Raw genomic sequence first — 18,147 nt, forward strand, 5'->3', positions numbered from 1 at the left:
TCTCTTCTAAATAAAAGAAGATGTATTTTGCACACGCTGCGCCTTGGTCCTCTCTCTCACCCATAGACGATCGTGACAATCCCAGAGTCGCCTCTTCACTGTTGACGTTGAGACTGTTGTTTTGCGGGTACTATTTAATGGAACTGCCAATAAAGATATTTTGGAGATGAATTCATTTAAAAATTATGTAAAATGAGTGGGAAATAGGCCATTCTTGATATTGGGGTGAGACATTGTTACTAATTTGTAAATAAAGCCAGTTTGTCATTTAGAATGATTTATTTCTGTTTTTAGGGGCGAGAAACCAAAAGCCTCGTGACCGGTCGGGAGTAGGCTACAGTAAGAGCAAAATAATCCTAACATTTCCACAACCTAATTGTACTCTAATTGACTCCTAGAATAAAAACCTTAGTCTAACAACAGTTTTAGTAAGTAATACTGAAGTTGTGCATAATTATCAGTCTCTATTTGGTTTATGTCGCCCATTCATTGTCAGTTAGAGACACAGTAGCGCCTTGGGACCCAAAAGCATAATCAGTGCTTTAACTCCCCCTTGCGCTGGTCTGGAGCAATGCAGTAGTGATGCAGGGTACCATACTAAACCACAAATGACCTCTAAGTCCCGCAGCATGATTGCAAAACCTTTAGACAAGCAACTACTGTAGTTAGCAAATGTAGTTAGCAATGTCATGTTTGGGATAGATTAAAACAGTTTGCTGATACCAGTTTAAAGTTGTCAGTGCCACTGACTGACTGTCTAGTGCTTAGCTAGCTAACGTTAACTATAATATACTGAACAAAAATTGAAACGCAACGTGCTACAAATTTCTTAGGGCTGCAATCCCGTTAACAGGATCGATATGACAACAGCCAGTGAAAGTGCAGGGCGCCAAATTCAAACAGAAATCTCATAATTAAAATTCCTCAAGCATACAAGTATTTAAAACCATTTTAAAGATACACTTCTTGTTAATCCCACCACAGTGTCCGATTTCGAAAAGGCTTTACAGCGAAAGCGCCACAAACGATTATGTTAGGTCACCGCCAAATCAGAGCCATTTTTCCAGCCAAAGACAGGAGTCACAGAAAGCAGAAATAGAGAAAAAATGAATCACTAACCTTTGATGATCTTCTTTAGATGACACTCATAGGACTTCATGATACACAATACATATGTTTTGTTCGATAAAGTTCATATTTATATCCAAAAACCTCAGTTTACATTGGAGCCATGTTCAGAAATGCCTCCATATCCAGAGAAATTGCAGAGAGCCACATCAAATAACAGAAATACTCATCATAATCTTTGATGAAAGATACATGTTTTACATAGAATTAAAGATACACTTGTTCTTAATGCAACCGCTGTGTCAGATTTCAAAAAAAGCTTTACAGCAAAAGCACAATATTCAATAATCTGAGAACAGCGTTCAGCCACAAAAGCAAGCCATACAGTTACCCACCAAATTGTGGAGTCAACAAAAGTCAGAAATAGCATTATAAATCTTCACTTACCTTTGCTGACCTTTGTCTGAATGCACTCCACAAGAAATGTTTGTTTTGTTTGGTAATGTCCATCATTTATGTCCAAATAGCTACTTTTGTTAGAGCGTTTGGTAAACAAATCCAAAGCCACGAAGCGCGTTCACTAAAAGCAGACGAAATGTCTGGTGGAAAAATGCTGTTTTTCTCTTGAGTAAGGCAGTTAACCCCCATCAACAACTGCTACCCGGAAGCTGAAGATGTGGATGTCGATTTAAGGCAGTCCCCCGCACCTCACTGATTCAGAGGGGTGCGGAATTCACATTTCAGTTTAATGCATTCAGTTGTGCAACTGATTAGGTTTCCCTTTAACCCTCTTGCAGCGGAAGAGATGGACCAGGAAACGCTCTTGCTTTCAGGCAACTCGACTATAGCCTGAAGTTAAAGAAAAACATAAAAGCCTTACATGCAGTCAGTATTCTGTAAACGCCACCTTTTTTACACGCGAATGGAGGTCCTTGGGAAACATGTGAACACATAGGACTGTGGACACAGCAAGCGACAAACCAAGCTTGAGCAGTAGCCGGGTCTTGCCAGGTGTGTGTTGAAAGACTTGTGTATTTTGAAAACTGATTGTTATAAGGACTTTTGCGGAGACCGCAATCCAGACAGCTCAGTGGACCAGACAGAATGGGGCCAAGACAATCTAGTATCTGGATACTCCAGGCATGGTGGGTTAAATTTTGTATTAACTAGCCTAGCTGACGTGACCACACTGGTCTGGAAAGAAGGCTGTTTGTTTTAATTCAATATTTGCATCTAACTTGTGCGACAGGGTTTGATTGGTTCTTTCAAAAGTTTTTTTTCCTTGTGGGTTGAGGCCTTCCATTGAAGTAGAAGGGGGGCGGCGCTCGGGGGCTGTGTGGCTGTGCATGTGGGTGTTTGAGTAAGAAAGACAGATGAGAGCCAACCAGTAAAAGCACAGCTCCCTTTATTATTGACCCATTGTGCTGACAGCATCAAAGAGGAATTCGATAGTTAAGTGTTAGCCAGACTAATGATTAACTGCAATGGAAAAGTAATTGTTTGTCTGCTTTACTACAGATTGCTCAGGACGTCTCTATTTTAAACTCGGACTGCTTGGGGAAACTCATTGAGAACTGGATTGCGGTCATAAAGGATAAAAACCTTTGGTCTGCCAGCCGAGAAAAGCAGGCCAAGTTCTTCTATTCGAAGTGCAGGTATAGTTTGAAAAACCCTGCTAGTGGTGCCTCAGATGCTCATATATTTTTTGCCTGAAACAATCAAGTTATTCACTAAACATTCTTCTCTCCAGATACAAAAGTTGACATCGCTTTAAAATTTCTGCCAATGGTCCTCCCAACACCAGTCTACACGATTGGTATGAAGACATTCCGACCCAGCTTCGAAGAGACCAGAATGTCCTTCATTGACTTGCAGCCTGTAAGTTTAAATAGTTGATAGGCATAGGAAGACTGATGGGGAAATTAGATGATGGCATTTGTAAACCTTGAATGAAAGGAACAGCATTCCAAAATCTGTTATTCATAACTGCACACTCCAATACATTGTTGTGTGAAGGAACCTATGAGCCCCAGCCCCAAATGAATGGAAGACGTATGCATCAAACATGTTAATATTGATGTGTAAAGGGCTATGTAGTATTCAAAATAAATTGTGTATGATAGCATTATCAGTGTACCTCCATCCTTTGCACAAGTCCTCATATTCAACCATGTTTGGACCAACATGGTTGAGTACTTGCGCCAGGTGGACTCTAACCAGACCCTAGCCATTTGTGTTAGCTCTTGGGGACTGCTCACAGGTGTTTACAGTCATTAGTGGACAAGCATTGGAGAAAACTACATTGCTTGGGGCACTGGATATGTGCTTCAAAAGCAGCCGGGTCAAGTGCTCAACCCAAGACGCGGGGTTAGAAGCACAACCCAACCCCACTGGGTTGAATTAACCCAATGCTGACCAAGCGCTTGGTGGTCGAAATTACCCAAATTGGGTAACAATAATTCATTTTGGAAAAATAATTTGAACCTTTTCATGTGACTTCCAAATATCTCCAAAGGTCGCCCCTGCATGTTTTTTTTTATGCATGTGATGTCAGAATGCGCTCACTGTTCCAAAATGTGTGCCACATTCAGACTCATCTTAGTGTGCCAGAGCGCAGAATAACTAATTAATCTTTGAACCCTCAACACACGTTGAATATGTCCGGTGTCTGGATGACATGAAAAAAGCCCAACCAGCTCTGCAAGGGTCAGTAAAATGGTCAGAGTAGGGTGTTCCCTCATTATGTGTCTGGAAGTAGCTAGCCAATGTTAGCCAGTTAGCTTGGGTTCTTGACTGTAGTTGTGAGGTCAGAGCTTTTGGAACAACCCTACATATTGGCCAGAGCGTCCAGTGTGCGCTCTGAACGCGGAACCACAGAGCTGTTCTCTCTCCCTCTTAGATGTCTGTAAGTAGCTGGCAAGTTAGTACAGAACGCTTGGATCAACCCTAAAGAGATGGGTGAGGCAAAGGTTTAAGAGGGTGTGAACAATGCTGAATGGGTGTAGACTAAGAAGGGCTCTCCAATAGTAGTACCAACACATTGAAAGACGGTTTTCTTAAAAGTGAGTTTACAAGTTGTTTAACTTTCAAAGCAGAATTACTTTCCAATTGTTTCCTCAAACACAGGGAATGATTTACCATTTTGTAGCTCTGTGTCACGCCCTGACCTTAGAGATCCTTTTTATGCCTCTGTTTCGGTTGGTCAGGGCGTGAGTTGGGGTGGGCATTCTATGTTTTGTTCTATGTTGTCTATTTCTATGTGTTTGGCCAGGTGTGGTTCTCAATCAGAGGCAGCTGTCTGTCGTTGTCTCTGATTGAGAACCATACTTAGGTAGCCTTTTCCCACCTGTGTTTGTGGGTAGTTGTTTTCTGTTGTGTGAGTGCCCGACAGAACTGTTGCGTTTTATTCCACTTTGGTTTTTTGTTTCAGTGTTCAGGTGACAGTAAACATCATGAACACGTACCACGCTGCGCTTTGGTCTACTCTTTCTTCCTCGGACGAACGTCGTTACCCTCTGAGTCTCTACTTTTATCCAATGTAAAAATATATATATTTTTAAATGTTGCTACATAATACCGAATCCAGGTGGTGTGTTACATTTTATTCTGTACTTTCAGAAACCACACACACAAACAGCATTGAACATTATTTGCCAGTATCATTACTGGAACTGAACATCTTTATAGCTGAAGATTGAAAACAGCTCTCAACAGTACACTCAACAGTTTTACTGGATGAAAACACAGCATGAAAACAAATAGGCCTATATGGAATAGTAGTCTAATTTTCGTGAAGTATTGGTGGTGGTTGAACAACAGCAACAAAAGTGTTTTACTAGATGAAAAAAAAAACTGCAAGAAAAGACTGACAACTTATGGAATATGCATAAACCCATATTCATGCAGTAGTTGAACAACAACTGCATTTCCACCTCTAAAGGCATAGTATTATGGCAGGTCACCGGTCAAGTCACCTACCACGTCAGTCAGTCAGTAATTGCTGCAGATGTGCTCAATAGTGCTTGAGCATATGGTACTCCTCAAAGCATGTTGAAAGGCAAGACAAGCTGAACACATGTACTTTGTCAACCTCCTGTGCTTCCTTCTCCTGGTGCCAGACAGGCAAACTTTGCAGTGCCTCCGTGTGCGACTACCTTGAACAGCAGTTTGAGGGACTTCTGTGCAGTGAGGTGTAGGGGAGTGTCTGTAGCAGGACGCCCCCCAGCTTGAAGCACTCTGCTTTGCACTCCAGACTGGGACTCATCAAAGCAAACAGCAGGGCCAGGAGGGGTGAAATGGCTGGCGGCCTTCCAGCTACCACAGATCTCCTGAATTATACATCGTAATTGCTATTAGCTAACTCATTTTGTGGTTTCTGTCAGCCCGAGAGTTATCTAAATATGATCGCATGACCGCTTGTGTTATGTCAATCTTTCCTCAGTTAGCGCTAGGACAAATGTAGCCTACATTTTCCAGTTTGGATGATTGTGCTATGCTGTAGCTCTTTTGCAAACGTCTGAACGTTGCATCGAAAAATAAACTGCTCACATTCAGGACATAACTTTGTAAGGACTGTGTTTGTGCAAAATGTTTCTTCGGGAAAAAAACAGTGTGGCCAGCTCAAATGCATCAATCGAAACTGGATGTTCTAAATATGTATTCTAATCACACCACTTTGAGCGTATGCTGCAAGGACCACTGTAGAATGATCCCACCCATTTGTTGGTACGTGTTAATTGCCATATTAGGCATAACTCAATGTCTCCCTTTTAAAATAAGAAGTACAGTTGAAGTCGGAAGTTGACATACACTTTAGCCGAATACATTTAAACTCAGTTTTTCACAATTCCTGACATTTAATCCCAGTAAAAAATCCCTGTTTTAGGTCAGTTAGGATCACGACTTTATTTTAAGAATGTGAAATTTAAGAATAATAGTAGAGAGAACAATTTATGTCAGCTTTTCTTTCTTTCATCATATTCCCAGTGAGTCTGAAGTTTACATACACGCAATTAGTATTTGGTAGCATTGCCTTTAAATTGGGTCAAACGTTTCGGGTAGCCTTCTACAAGCTTCCCACAATAAGTTGGGGGAATTTGGGCCCTGTCACATTCGTCGTAACATTGAAGAGAGGAGGACCAAGGCGCAGCGTGAAAAGAATACATATTTAATAAACGAAGACGAAGAACACTTGGCAAACTATACAAAACAACAAACTAACGTGAAGCTATATAACAAATAGTGCTGACACTAAACACTACACATAGACAATCACCCACGAACTACCTAATGAATATGGCTGCCTAAACATGGTTCCAATCAGAGACAACGATAGACAGCTGTCTCTAATTGAGAACCAATCTAGGCAACCATAGACATTCATACACCTAGACTGAACACTGCCCCATAAACATACAAAAAACCCTAGACAATACAAAACACATACATCCCCCATGTCACGCCCTGACCTAACTAAAATAATAAAGAAAACAAAGATAACTAAGGCCAGGGTGTGACAGGCCCATTCTTCCTGACAGAGCTGGTGTAACTGAGTCAGGTTTGTAGGCTCCCTTGCTCGCACACGCTTTTTCAGTTCTGCCCACACATGTTCTATAGGATTGAGGTAAGCGCTTTGTGATGGCCACTCCAATACCTTGACTTTGCTGTCCTTAAGCCATTTCGCCACAACTTTGGAAGTATGCTTGGGGTCATTGTCCATTTGAAAGACACACCAAGCTTTAACTTCCTGACTGGTGTTGCTTCAAAATATTCATATACATTTCTTTCCACATTATGCCATCTATTTTGTGAAGTGCACCAGTCCCTCCTGCAGCAAAGCACCCCCACAACATGGTGCTGCCACCCCCGTGCTTCACGGTTGGGATGGTGTTCTACGGCTTGCTAGCCTCCCCAAACATAACGATTGTTATTATGGCCAAACAGTTCTATTTTTGTTTCATCAGACCAGGGGACATTTCTCCAAAAAGTACGATCTTTGTCCCCATGTGCAGTTGCAAACCGTAGTCTGGCTTTTTTTATGGTGGCTTCTTCCTTGATGAGCGGCCTTTCAGGTTACGTCGATATAGGACTCATTTTACTGTGGATATAGATACTATTCTACCTGTTTCTTCCAGCATCTTCACAAGATCTTTTTCTGTTGTTCGTATTATTGTTTGAACAGATGAACGTGGTACCTTCAGGGATTGCTCCCAGGGATGAACCAGATTGTTTTTCTGAGGTCTTGGCTGATTTATTTTGATTTTCCCATGATGTCAAGCAAAGAGGCACTGAGTTTGAAGGTAGGCCTTGAAATACATCCACAGGTACACTTCCAATTGACTCAAATGATGTCCATTAGCCTATCAGAAGCTTCAAAAGCTATGGCATAATTTTCTGGAATTTTCCAACCGGTTTAAAGGCACTGTCAACTTAGTGTATGGAAACTTCTGACCCACTAGAATTGTGATACAGTGAATTATAAGTGAAATAATCTGTCTGTAAACAATTCTTGGAAAAATTACTTGTTTCAAGCGCAAAGTAAATGTCCTAACCGACTTCCCAACACTATAGTTTGTTAACAAGACATTTGTGGAGTGGATGAAAAATAATTTTTTATGACTTCAGCCTAACACCTTGCCCAAACCGGCTGCGCGCGTGTGCCATCGTGCACTATCGTGCATACATTTATTTTGCCCCCCCACACCAGACGCGATCACGACACGCAGGTTAAAATATCAAAACAAACTCTGAACCAATGACATTAATTTGGGGACAGGTGGAAATGCATTAAACATGTATGGTATTTTAGCTAGTTAGCTTGCACTTGCTAGCTAACGTTAATTTGTCCTGTTTAGCTAGCTTGCTGTTGCTAGCTAATTTGTCCTGGGATATAAACATTGAGTTGTTATTTTGCCTGAAATGGAAAAGGATGTCTACTCCGACAATTAATCCACATATAAAACGGCCAACCGAATCGTTTCTAGTCATCTCTCCTCCTTCCAGGCTTTTTCATCGTTTAAATTATATGGTGATCGCATCTAAACTTGCATTGTATTTCCACGACTACCGGCAAAACAGTTTTAGTCTTTCTATCACCCACGTGGGTATAACCAATGAGGAGATGGCACGTGGGTACCTGCTTCTATAAACCAATGAAGAGATGGCACGTGGATTTCCTGCTTCTATAAACCAATGAGGAGATGGGAGAGGCAGGACTTGCAGCGCGATCTGCGTCAGAAATAGGAAAGACATCTATTTTAGCCCTTGGTGTCGCAGATGCTCGTTGGCGCGAGCAAGCAATGTGGGTGCAAAAGTTTAATAACATGGGTTTCTAAATTTGTTTTGCGATGCTCGCGTATGCGACGTGTCTGGTCTGGTCAGCATGTAAGTGTATGTAAACTTCCGACTTCAACTGAATGTCCCTAAGGGAATAGGGTGCCATCTGGGGATTATTCTATGCCTGCATGCGAACTGGCACCCTATTCCCTACAATATGTAGTACCCTATAGGGCCCTGGTCAAAAAAGTAGTGTACTAGGGAATAAGGTGCTATTTTTCTAAGGCTGTAATAATGCAAAGAGCGACTAGTTACTGCCAATGATTTGTCCGATTACCGCCATTGAATTGTCTGACTGGAACATCACTAATATTTTGGGAAATTCACATTTCCAAATGGCACCACCTCCTCTGTCATTTCATACATCCAGCATATCATTCCTCCTGTCCCTAGCATAAGTTGCTAACATACTGGGGAAGCTATTTGTTTCAGAGTAAATTGAATTTGACCTCGGAGAGAGTTATGTGTCATTTTCTGTTCATGTGGTTTAACAAACTTAATGGACAGGAAATTAAAAGTAACTCTCTCCGAGGTCAATTTCCTTGTACCATGAAACAAATAACTTCCACATCTTAACATTCCTCCTTTCCCTAGCAGAATTGGCTAATATTCTGACATGCTGAATGTAGGAAATGACAGAGGATGTGGTGCCATTTGGAAATGTGAATTTCCAAAAGTACAATTGATTATAATATAAAATAAGACAAATCGATGGTGGTAATTAGTTGGTCTTTGCGTTATTACAGCCTCGAAAACACTGTTGCTGATGAGTTATTCTGTTGATAATCTGCACACCACAGGCTGTATCCCAAATGGTTACCTTATTCTCTAGTGCACTACTTTTGACCAGAGCCCTTTGGTCCCTGGTCTAAAGTAGTGCACTACATACCGTAGGGAATAGGGTGCCATTTGACATGCAGTCCATAGAATAATCCACCACAACAAAACCCAATTGGAGGCATTGCATGCCCAGAGGAATGTGTTTGATTTCACTAAATCAGAGAGTATCGGAAGTAAACACAAGCTTGGCTTGTTTGAATCAGATGAAGAGTCCCAGCCAATGTCAACAGACAGTAGGTGTACACATGTCTATACTTCAAAGGCCCAATCTGTGAAATGGAAACACAGCCTTAAAATATGGCTTCACCTCACAGACTGTCAACCCTTGCATCTATAGCTCGGTCGATCTCATTTATAGAGACTACATTTCTCCAGCCCCATTCCTCAGATGTACAGCAAACCAAGTGGTGTGGGGGCTTCCATTTAGCTGTTTTTCGAATTCAGGATTGTGCCTTAAACTTAATTTGCTAGTTTATCTGATACAAGCACTGTATCTCCAACACTCAGCAGCCTTATGATAAAAGCATCCCCCCCTTCCTCTCGTGTCTTTCCCACCTTTGTAAAATGGTTTCTTGAAATCTCTTGACCTGACAGCCCAAGTTTAACTGCAGTGTGTAGCCACGTCCTGAACCCAGCTTGACTACAGTGTGGAGCCGCGCTCCTGATCCCTCTCCAGCTGAAGGAGAGTGTGTGTGGCTCCAGAGTACACAGATCTACCTGGGGTCAAATGGCTCTCACAATCACTCAAGGTTTCCTGAGAGGCGGAGAGAGAAGGATATGGCTCTCACAATCACTCACGGTTTTCTGAGAGGCAGAGAGAGAAGGATGCTCAAGTCGCCATGAGATGCAATGTGTTGCTTCTCTCAGCCAGCACTGAGTAAAACTATAAAACTCTATGTGTCAAGCTTCTCAGAATGTTGATAAAGGTTCAGCTCGCCGGGTCCGTGTAATCTTAATCCTTGTGATCTAAAAGTCTAAACTGATCCTAAATCAGCACTCCTCTGAGAAACATTGTACTTGCCCTGTTCTGTAGTTTAGTGAGTGCACTCTGTTTACCAAGACACAATACTTGCCAACCTTGACATCTCAAAATGACCAATAATTCTCAGGAAGTTATGTACGAGGTGGTGTGGAAAAACAGGAAGTGTTTGTGTGGGTATGTGTGTGCGTGCTTGTGTTGGCCTACCCACATGTTCAAAGTGTTGGTGTATGCATATTTGACCTACCTGTGCAGGAGTAGTCATCCACTCTGATGAAGGCAGGTAGACAGTCACAGCGATGGCTGCCGGGGACATTCACACACGCCGTGTTAGCCTGGCAGTAGTTCCTCTGAACAGCACACTCATCGATATCTGAGAGGAGAACCCATACAGAGGAATTGTCAATATATATTTGTGTATATATATATATATACACTGCTCAAAAAAATAAAGGGAACACTTAAACAACACAATGTAACTCCAAGTCAATCACACTTCTGTGAAATCAAACTGTCCACTTAGGAAGCAACACTGATTGACAATACATTTCACATGCTGTTGTGCAAATGGAATAGACAAAAGGTGGAAATTATAGGCAATTAGCAAGACACCCCCCAAAACAGGAGTGATTCTGCAGGTGGTGACCACAGACCACTTCTCAGTTCCTATGCTTCCTGGCTGATGTTTTGGTCACTTTTGAATGCTGGCGGTGCTCTCACTCTAGTGGTAGCATGAGACAGAGTCTACAACCCACACAAGTGGCTCAGGTAGTGCAGTTCATCCAGGATGGCACATTAATGCGAACTGTGGCAAAAAGGTTTGCTGTGTCTGTCAGCGTAGTGTCCAGAGCATGCAGGCGCTACCAGGAGACAGGCCAGTACATCAGGAGACGTGGAGGAGGCCGTAGGAGGGCAACAACCCAGCAGCAGGACCGCTATCTCCGCCTTTGTGCAAGGAGGTGCACTGCCAGAGCCCTGCAAAATGACCTCCAGCAGGCCACAAATGTGCATGTGTCAGCATATGGTCTCACAAGGGGTCTGAGGATCTCATCTCGGTACCTATTGGCAGTCAGGCTACCTCTGGCGAGCATATGGAGGGCTGTGCGGCCCCACAAAGAAATGCCACCCCACACCATGACTGACCCATCGCCAAACCGGTCATGTTGGAGGATGTTGCAGGCAGCAGAACGTTCTCCACGGTGTCTCCAGACTCTGTCACGTCTGTCACATGTGCTCATGTGCTCAGTGTGAACCTGCTTTCATCTGTGAAGAGCACAGGGCGCCAGTGGCGAATTTGCCAATCTTGGTGTTCTCTGGCAAATGCCAAACGTCCTGCACGGTGTTGGGCTGTAAGCACAACCCCCACCTGTGGACGTCGGGCCCTCATACCACCCTCATGGAGTCTGTTTCTGACCGTTTGAGCAGACACATGCACATTTGTGGCCTGCTGGAGGTCATTTTGCAGGGCGCTGGCAGTGCACCTCCTTGCACAAAGGCGGAGGTTGCGGTCCTGCTGCTGGGTTGTTGCCCTCCTACGGCCTCCTCCACGTCTCCTGATGTACTGGCCTGTCTCCTGGTAGCGCCTCCATGCTCTGGACACTACGCTGACAGACACAGCAAACCTTTTTGCCTCAGCTCGCATTGATGTGCCATCCTGGATGAACTGCACTACCTGAGCCACTTGTGTGGGTTGTAGACTCCGTCTCATGCTACCACTAGAGTGAGAGCACCGCCACCATTCAAAAGTGACCAAAACATCAGCCAGGAAGCATAGGAACTGAGAAGTGGTCTGTGGTCACCACCTGCAGAATCACTCCTTTTTTGGGGGTGTCTTGCTAATTGCTTATAATTTCCACCTTTTGTCTATTCCATTTGCACAACAGCATGTGAAATTTATTGTCAATCAGTGTTGCTTCCTAAGTGGACAGTTTGATTTCACAGAAGTGTGATTGACTTGGAGTTACATTGTGTTGTTCAAGTGTTCCCTTTATTTTTTTGAGCAGTGTATATTGTTTAGTGGGTAGTGACCGTTGGAGGGTAGAGAGGGGGACAGAGAGTAGGGGAGAAGGAGTAATATAGAACTCTGTCACCAGTGGGTATGTGTGGTTTGGAGCCTGCAGCACTACAGTACCACTATACCAGACTCCGGCACAGGACTTGTCAATAATCTGAGGGAACACACACAGAGCTTTATGGCCGAAATAAAGCGCTGTGCCATGGGTGGTCTAGTGCAGGGTTTCCCAAACTCGGATTTAGGGTCCCCCCTGAGTGCACGTTTTGGTTTTTGCCCTAGCACTACATGGCTGATTCAAATAATCAACTCACCACCAAGCCTGGATTATTTGAATCAGCTGTGTAGTGCTACTGCAAAAACAAAATGTGCACCCAGGGAGAATGCCAGGACAGTGTTTAGAAAACCCTGGTCTAGTGGTTAGTCCCACAGACCCCAGGCCACATGTACCTGTATTGACGTGGGTTCAAATCTGTCCCACTACCTTTTGACACTCTCACCTTTTATTTTTTACAGACTATCCCTCTATGTGTGTTCAATAAAACTACCAAAAAAATGTAAAAAAAGAAGTGGAATTCCATCCCTGGGAGAGAAAGCGGAAGCGTCCCAAATGACACCCTCTTCCCTTCATAGTGCACTACTTTAGACTGGGCCATTATCAAAAGTAGTGCACTATAAAGGGCGCTGTGGTATTACCCAGTTGGGTTTATTTTACATCCATACAATGTAAAAGGCGGCAGGTAGCCTCGAGATTAGAGAGGTATTATTTATAAACACTCTGAGCACGTGGAAAGGCACTATTCTATATGAAATTATTATTATCGGAGTCGTCGATATCTGAAGGAGGAGTTACAGTCATCCTATAATGGGAAAGTAACAAGTGTCAAGAAGAATATTGAATTTAGCACCAAGAAACAAATCAAATTGTATTGGTCACATGCACCGAATACAACAGGTGTAGACTTTACAGTGAAAGGCTTACATACAAGCCCATTCCCAACAATGCAGAGTTTAAAAGGAAGACAAATATTTGCTGAATAAAAATGGAAATAATACCACAATAAAAAAAATAGCAACACTATATACAAGGAGTACCAGTACTGAGTCAATTTGCAGGGGTACGAGGTAGTTGAGATCATTTAAGTAATTTACAGTAGACATGGGTAGGGGTAAAAGTGACTAGGCAATCAGGATATACACTGTGTACAAAACCTTAAAACTTCTTCGGGATCGGTGTCCCTTCCACGGGACGGTTGAGCTAATGTAGGCTAATGCGATTAGCATGAGGTTGTAAGTAACAAGAAAATTTCCCAGGACAAAGACATATCTGATACTGGCATAAAGGATAAATTATTGTTAATCTAACTGCACTGTCCAACTTACAGTAGCTATTACAATGAAATAATACCTTGCTATTGTTTGACGAGAGTTCATAATTTTGAATATGAAAAGTTATTAATGAACATATTAGGCACATTCAAGCTGTCTTGATACAACATTTTTAACAGAAATGCCATGGTTCCTTGGATCAGTCTAAAACTTTGCACATACACTGCTGCCATCTAGTGGACAAAATCAAAATTGCACGTGGGCTGGAATAATACATTATGGTCTTTCTCTTGCATTTTAAAGATGATGGTAATTTTTTTTTGAAAAGAACAGTTGTTTTTTTCTTTTATTATCTTTTACCAGATCTATTCTGTTATATTCTCCTACATTCCTTTCACATTTCCACAAAGTTCAAAGTGTTTCCTTACAAATGGTACCAAGAATATGCATATCCTTGCCTCAGGGCCTGAGCTACAGGCAGTTAGATTTGGGTATGTAATTTTAGGCAAAAATGGAAAAAAAGGGTCCGATACCAATTAAGGACGGTATAACAACATAACTGTATCTCTGAATGTGTATATTTCCCAGTTGCTAGGTTTACATCCAAATATTGTGGAACTTATATGACTAAATATTAAACTATTTGTGAGAAGATTAAATATGATGTTAGCTTTCTAAATGATAATTGTTTTTCATATAAAAGTTCTACCTAGTCAGTGAACACACCCCACGTGAGCACAGACATTATGTCGGTGTCATGGAACGCCCGAGTGCATAAACCCCTCCTAACGAAATTTACATTAGACCAAGCAGGTGGACGGTGTTGAACCGGACATCACGAATGGTCAGACTCTATGAGACCAGAAAAACGAGGAGCGTGGCTGCACGTTGAAATGGTTAGAAACTCTCGGCGACAGACTGACCAGGTGAATTCAGGTGAAAGCTTTGATCTCTTATTGATGTAACTTGTTAAATACACTTCAATCATTGTAGATGAAGGGGAGGAGAAAGGTTAAACAATTATTTTAAAGCCTTGAGTCAATTGAGACATGGATGTGTGCCATTCAGGAGATGAATAGGGAAGACAAAATACTTAAGTGCCTTTGAACGGGGTATGGTAGTAGGTGCCAGGCGCACCGGTTTGCATCAAGAACTGCAACGCTGCTGGGTTTTTCATGCTCAATAGTTTCCTATGTGTATCAAGAATGGTCCACCACCCAAAGGATATCCAGCCAACTTGACACAACTGTGGGAAGCATTGGAGTCAACATGGGCCAGCATCCCTCTGAAACCCTTTTGCCACGTTGTAGAGTCCATGGCCTGACAAATTGAGGCTGTTCTGAGGGCAAAACGGAAGGGGGGAGTGCAACTCCAACCAATATACTCAGTCAGTTATGAAAACTAAGGCTAGCTTTTTCAAACAGAAATTTGCTTCCTAGCACTAATTCCAAAAAGCTTTGGGACACTGTAAAGTCCATGGAGAATAAGAGGACCGCCTCCCAGCTGCCCACTGCACTGAGGATACGAAATACTGTCACCACCGATAAATCGACGATAATCAAAGCTTTTTTCCACAGCTGCTGGCCATGCTTTCCACCTGGCCACCCCTGCCCCGGCCAACATTTCAGCACCCCCTGCATCAACTTAACCCCCCCCCCGCTTCTCCTTCACCCAAATCCAGACATCTGATGTTCTGAAAGAGCTGCAAAATCTGAATCCCTACAAATCAGCTGAGCTAGACAATCTGGAGCCTCTCTTTCTAAAATGTTCTGCCAATTTTTGCAACCCCTATTACTAGCCTATTCAACCTCTCTTTCGTATCGTCTGAGATCCCCAAAGATTGGAAAGCTGCCGCGGTCATCCCCCTCTTCAAAGGAGACACTCTAAACCCAAACTGTTATAGACCTATATCCATCCTGCACTGCCTTTCTAAAATCTTCGAAAGCTAAGTTAATTAACAGATCACCGAATTAAATCTAGAATTGGCTTCCTATTTCGCAAAACAAAGCATCCTTCACTCATGCCGCCAAACATACCCTCGTAAAACTGACTATCCTACCGATCCTTGACTTCGGCAATGTAATTTACAAAATAGCCCCCAACACTCTACTCAGCAAACTGGATTTAGTCTATCACAGTGCCATCTGTTTTGTCACCAAAGCCCCATATACCACCCACCACTGCGACCTGTATGCTCTCGTTGGCTGGCCCTGACGACATATCCGTCGCCAAACCCACCGGCTCGAGGTCATCTATAAGTCTTTGCTAGGTAAAGCCCTGCCTTATCTCAGCTCACTGGTCACCATAGCAACACCCACCCGTAGCACGCGCTCCAGCAGGTATATTGCACTGGTCATCCGCAAAGCCAACACTTCCTTTGGCTGTCTTTCCTTCCAGTGTTCTGCTGCCAATGACTGGAACGAATTGCAAAAATCTCTGAACCTGGAGTCTTATATCTCCCTCTCTAACTTTAAGTATCAGCTGTCAGAGCAGCTTACCGATCACTGGACCTGTACACAGCCAATCTGTAAATAGCACACCCAACTACCTCATCCCCATATTATTACTTACCCTCTTGCGCTTTTGCACCCCAGTATCTCTACTTGCACATCATCATCTGCACATCTATCACTCCAGTATTAATGCTAAATTGTAATTAAATTGTAATTCGCCTCTATGGCTTATTTATTGCCTACCTCCCTGCTCTTCTACATTTGCACACACTGTATATAGATTTTTCAATTTTTCTTTTATTTGGTGTTTTTGACTGTACGTTTGTTTATGTCAAATCGTCTTCTGGATAGACTGAAGACCAAGGCGCAGCGCGTGGAAAGTACATCTTCTTTATTTAAAGGAAGAAGACGAAAAAACGAAACGAACACTATACAAAACAACAAAACAGACGAAAGTGAAGCTATACAAACATAAGTGCTGACACTAAACACTTAGACATAGACAATTCTCCACAAACAGCCCTAGCCTATGGTTGCCCTAAATATGGCTCCCAATCAGAGACAACAATAACCGGCTGTCTCTAATTGAGACCCAATTCAGGCAACCATAGACTTTCCTAGAACCTACACTCAACCATAGACACAGCTAGACACATTCACTCAACACAAACCCATACACTACACCCAACACCCCCTTTACCATATAACCACCCAAAACCGACAAAACACAAACATTCCCCATGTCACACCCTGACCTAACTAAAATAATAAAGAAAACAAAGAATACTAAGGCCAGGGCGTGACAGTTTATGTGTAACTCTGTGTTGTTGTTTTTGTCCCACTGTGTGTGTGTGTGTGTGCATAGAGCCAAATGCAAGGGAATCGCGGCAAAACAATTAAGATATATAAATAATATAGGGGATCAATGTAAATTGTCCTGGTAGCCATTTGATTAACTGTTCAGCAGTTTTATGGGTTGGGCGTAGAAGCTTTTCAGCTGTTTTTCTGGTCCCAGACTTGGCTCTTCGGTACTGCTTGCCATGCGGTAGCAAAGAGAACAGTCTATGACTTGGGTGGCTGGAGTCTTTGACCATTTTTAGGGCCTTCCTATGACACGCCTGATAAAGAGGTCCTGGATGGCAGAGAGTTCGTCCCCAGTGATGTAATGGCCCGTACGCATTACCCTCTGTAGAGCCTTGCTGTCGGATCATGAGCAGTTGCCATACCAAGCAGTGATGGAGCCAGTCGAGATGCTCTCAATGACGCAGCCAACTAGCAGCGAGGTGAATCATTGCAACCAACAGGGGCTAACAACTCCATCCAATTGAATTTGAAAACTCAGCACGATGCAAACATCTTCCGATGAGTCGAGCAATTGCCTGTTTGCGACCATCGTTCAGGAACACATGAAGAAGCCAAGACACAAAATGACATAGAGGCGAAACACTTCGAGAGCAGGCGTTTAAGTGCTCACCAATTACTCTGCACTTGACTGTCACCAGCAACTTGGTGCTGGGAAGTGTCCTTGACATGCTGCGAGGTAGTAAGTCATCATTAATTAAAGAAATAAAAAGCAGTCTGCTTACAAGGGCCAATAAATTATACCATCAAGTGATTATATTGGCTGTAGGAGTTGGGTAGAATGTGTGTGTATCTGTCTTTGTGTGTGTCTGTGTGTATGTGTGTCTGTGTAAAAAATAAAGTTAAATGTGTGTGTATGTGTGTGTGTGTATGTGTGTAAAAAATAAAGTTAAATGTGTGTGTGTGTGCATGTATGTACAGTGCATTCAGAGAGTATTCACACCCCTTGACTTTTAACACATTTTTTTGTGTTGCAGCCTGATTTTAAAATGGATTACCTTTATATTTTGTCACTGGCCTACACACAATACTCCATAATGTCAAAGTAGAAATATGTTTTTTTATGTTTTTTATTTTTTTAGAAATTAATTAACAAAGAAAAGCTGAAATGTCTTCAGTCAATTAGTATCCAACACCTTTGTTATGGCAAGCCTAAATAAGTTCCGGAGTGAAAATGTGCTTAACAAGTCACATAATAAGTTGCATGGACTCTGTGTGCAATAACAGTGTTTAACATGATTTTTGATTGACCCCCTCATCTCTGTACCTCA

The 18,147-nt window shown here is 42.6% G+C and overlaps 1 protein-coding gene across 2 annotated transcripts in view; it reads right to left on the reverse strand.

The window, feature by feature from the left end:
- The window catches only part of LOC129834291 (protein kinase C-binding protein NELL1-like), a 466,854-nt gene that overhangs the window by 95,341 nt on the left and 353,366 nt on the right, over positions 1–18,147 (reverse strand). For both annotated transcript variants that reach the window (XM_055899150.1, XM_055899149.1), the window contains exon 13: positions 10,470–10,595. In XM_055899150.1, coding sequence (XP_055755125.1) covers positions 10,470–10,595 — 126 coding nt within the window. The remainder of the gene's footprint in view (positions 1–10,469; positions 10,596–18,147) is intronic.

Source organism: Salvelinus fontinalis, chromosome 35 (assembly GCF_029448725.1).
Source record: "Salvelinus fontinalis isolate EN_2023a chromosome 35, ASM2944872v1, whole genome shotgun sequence".
Lineage (NCBI taxonomy): Eukaryota > Metazoa > Chordata > Actinopteri > Salmoniformes > Salmonidae > Salvelinus > Salvelinus fontinalis.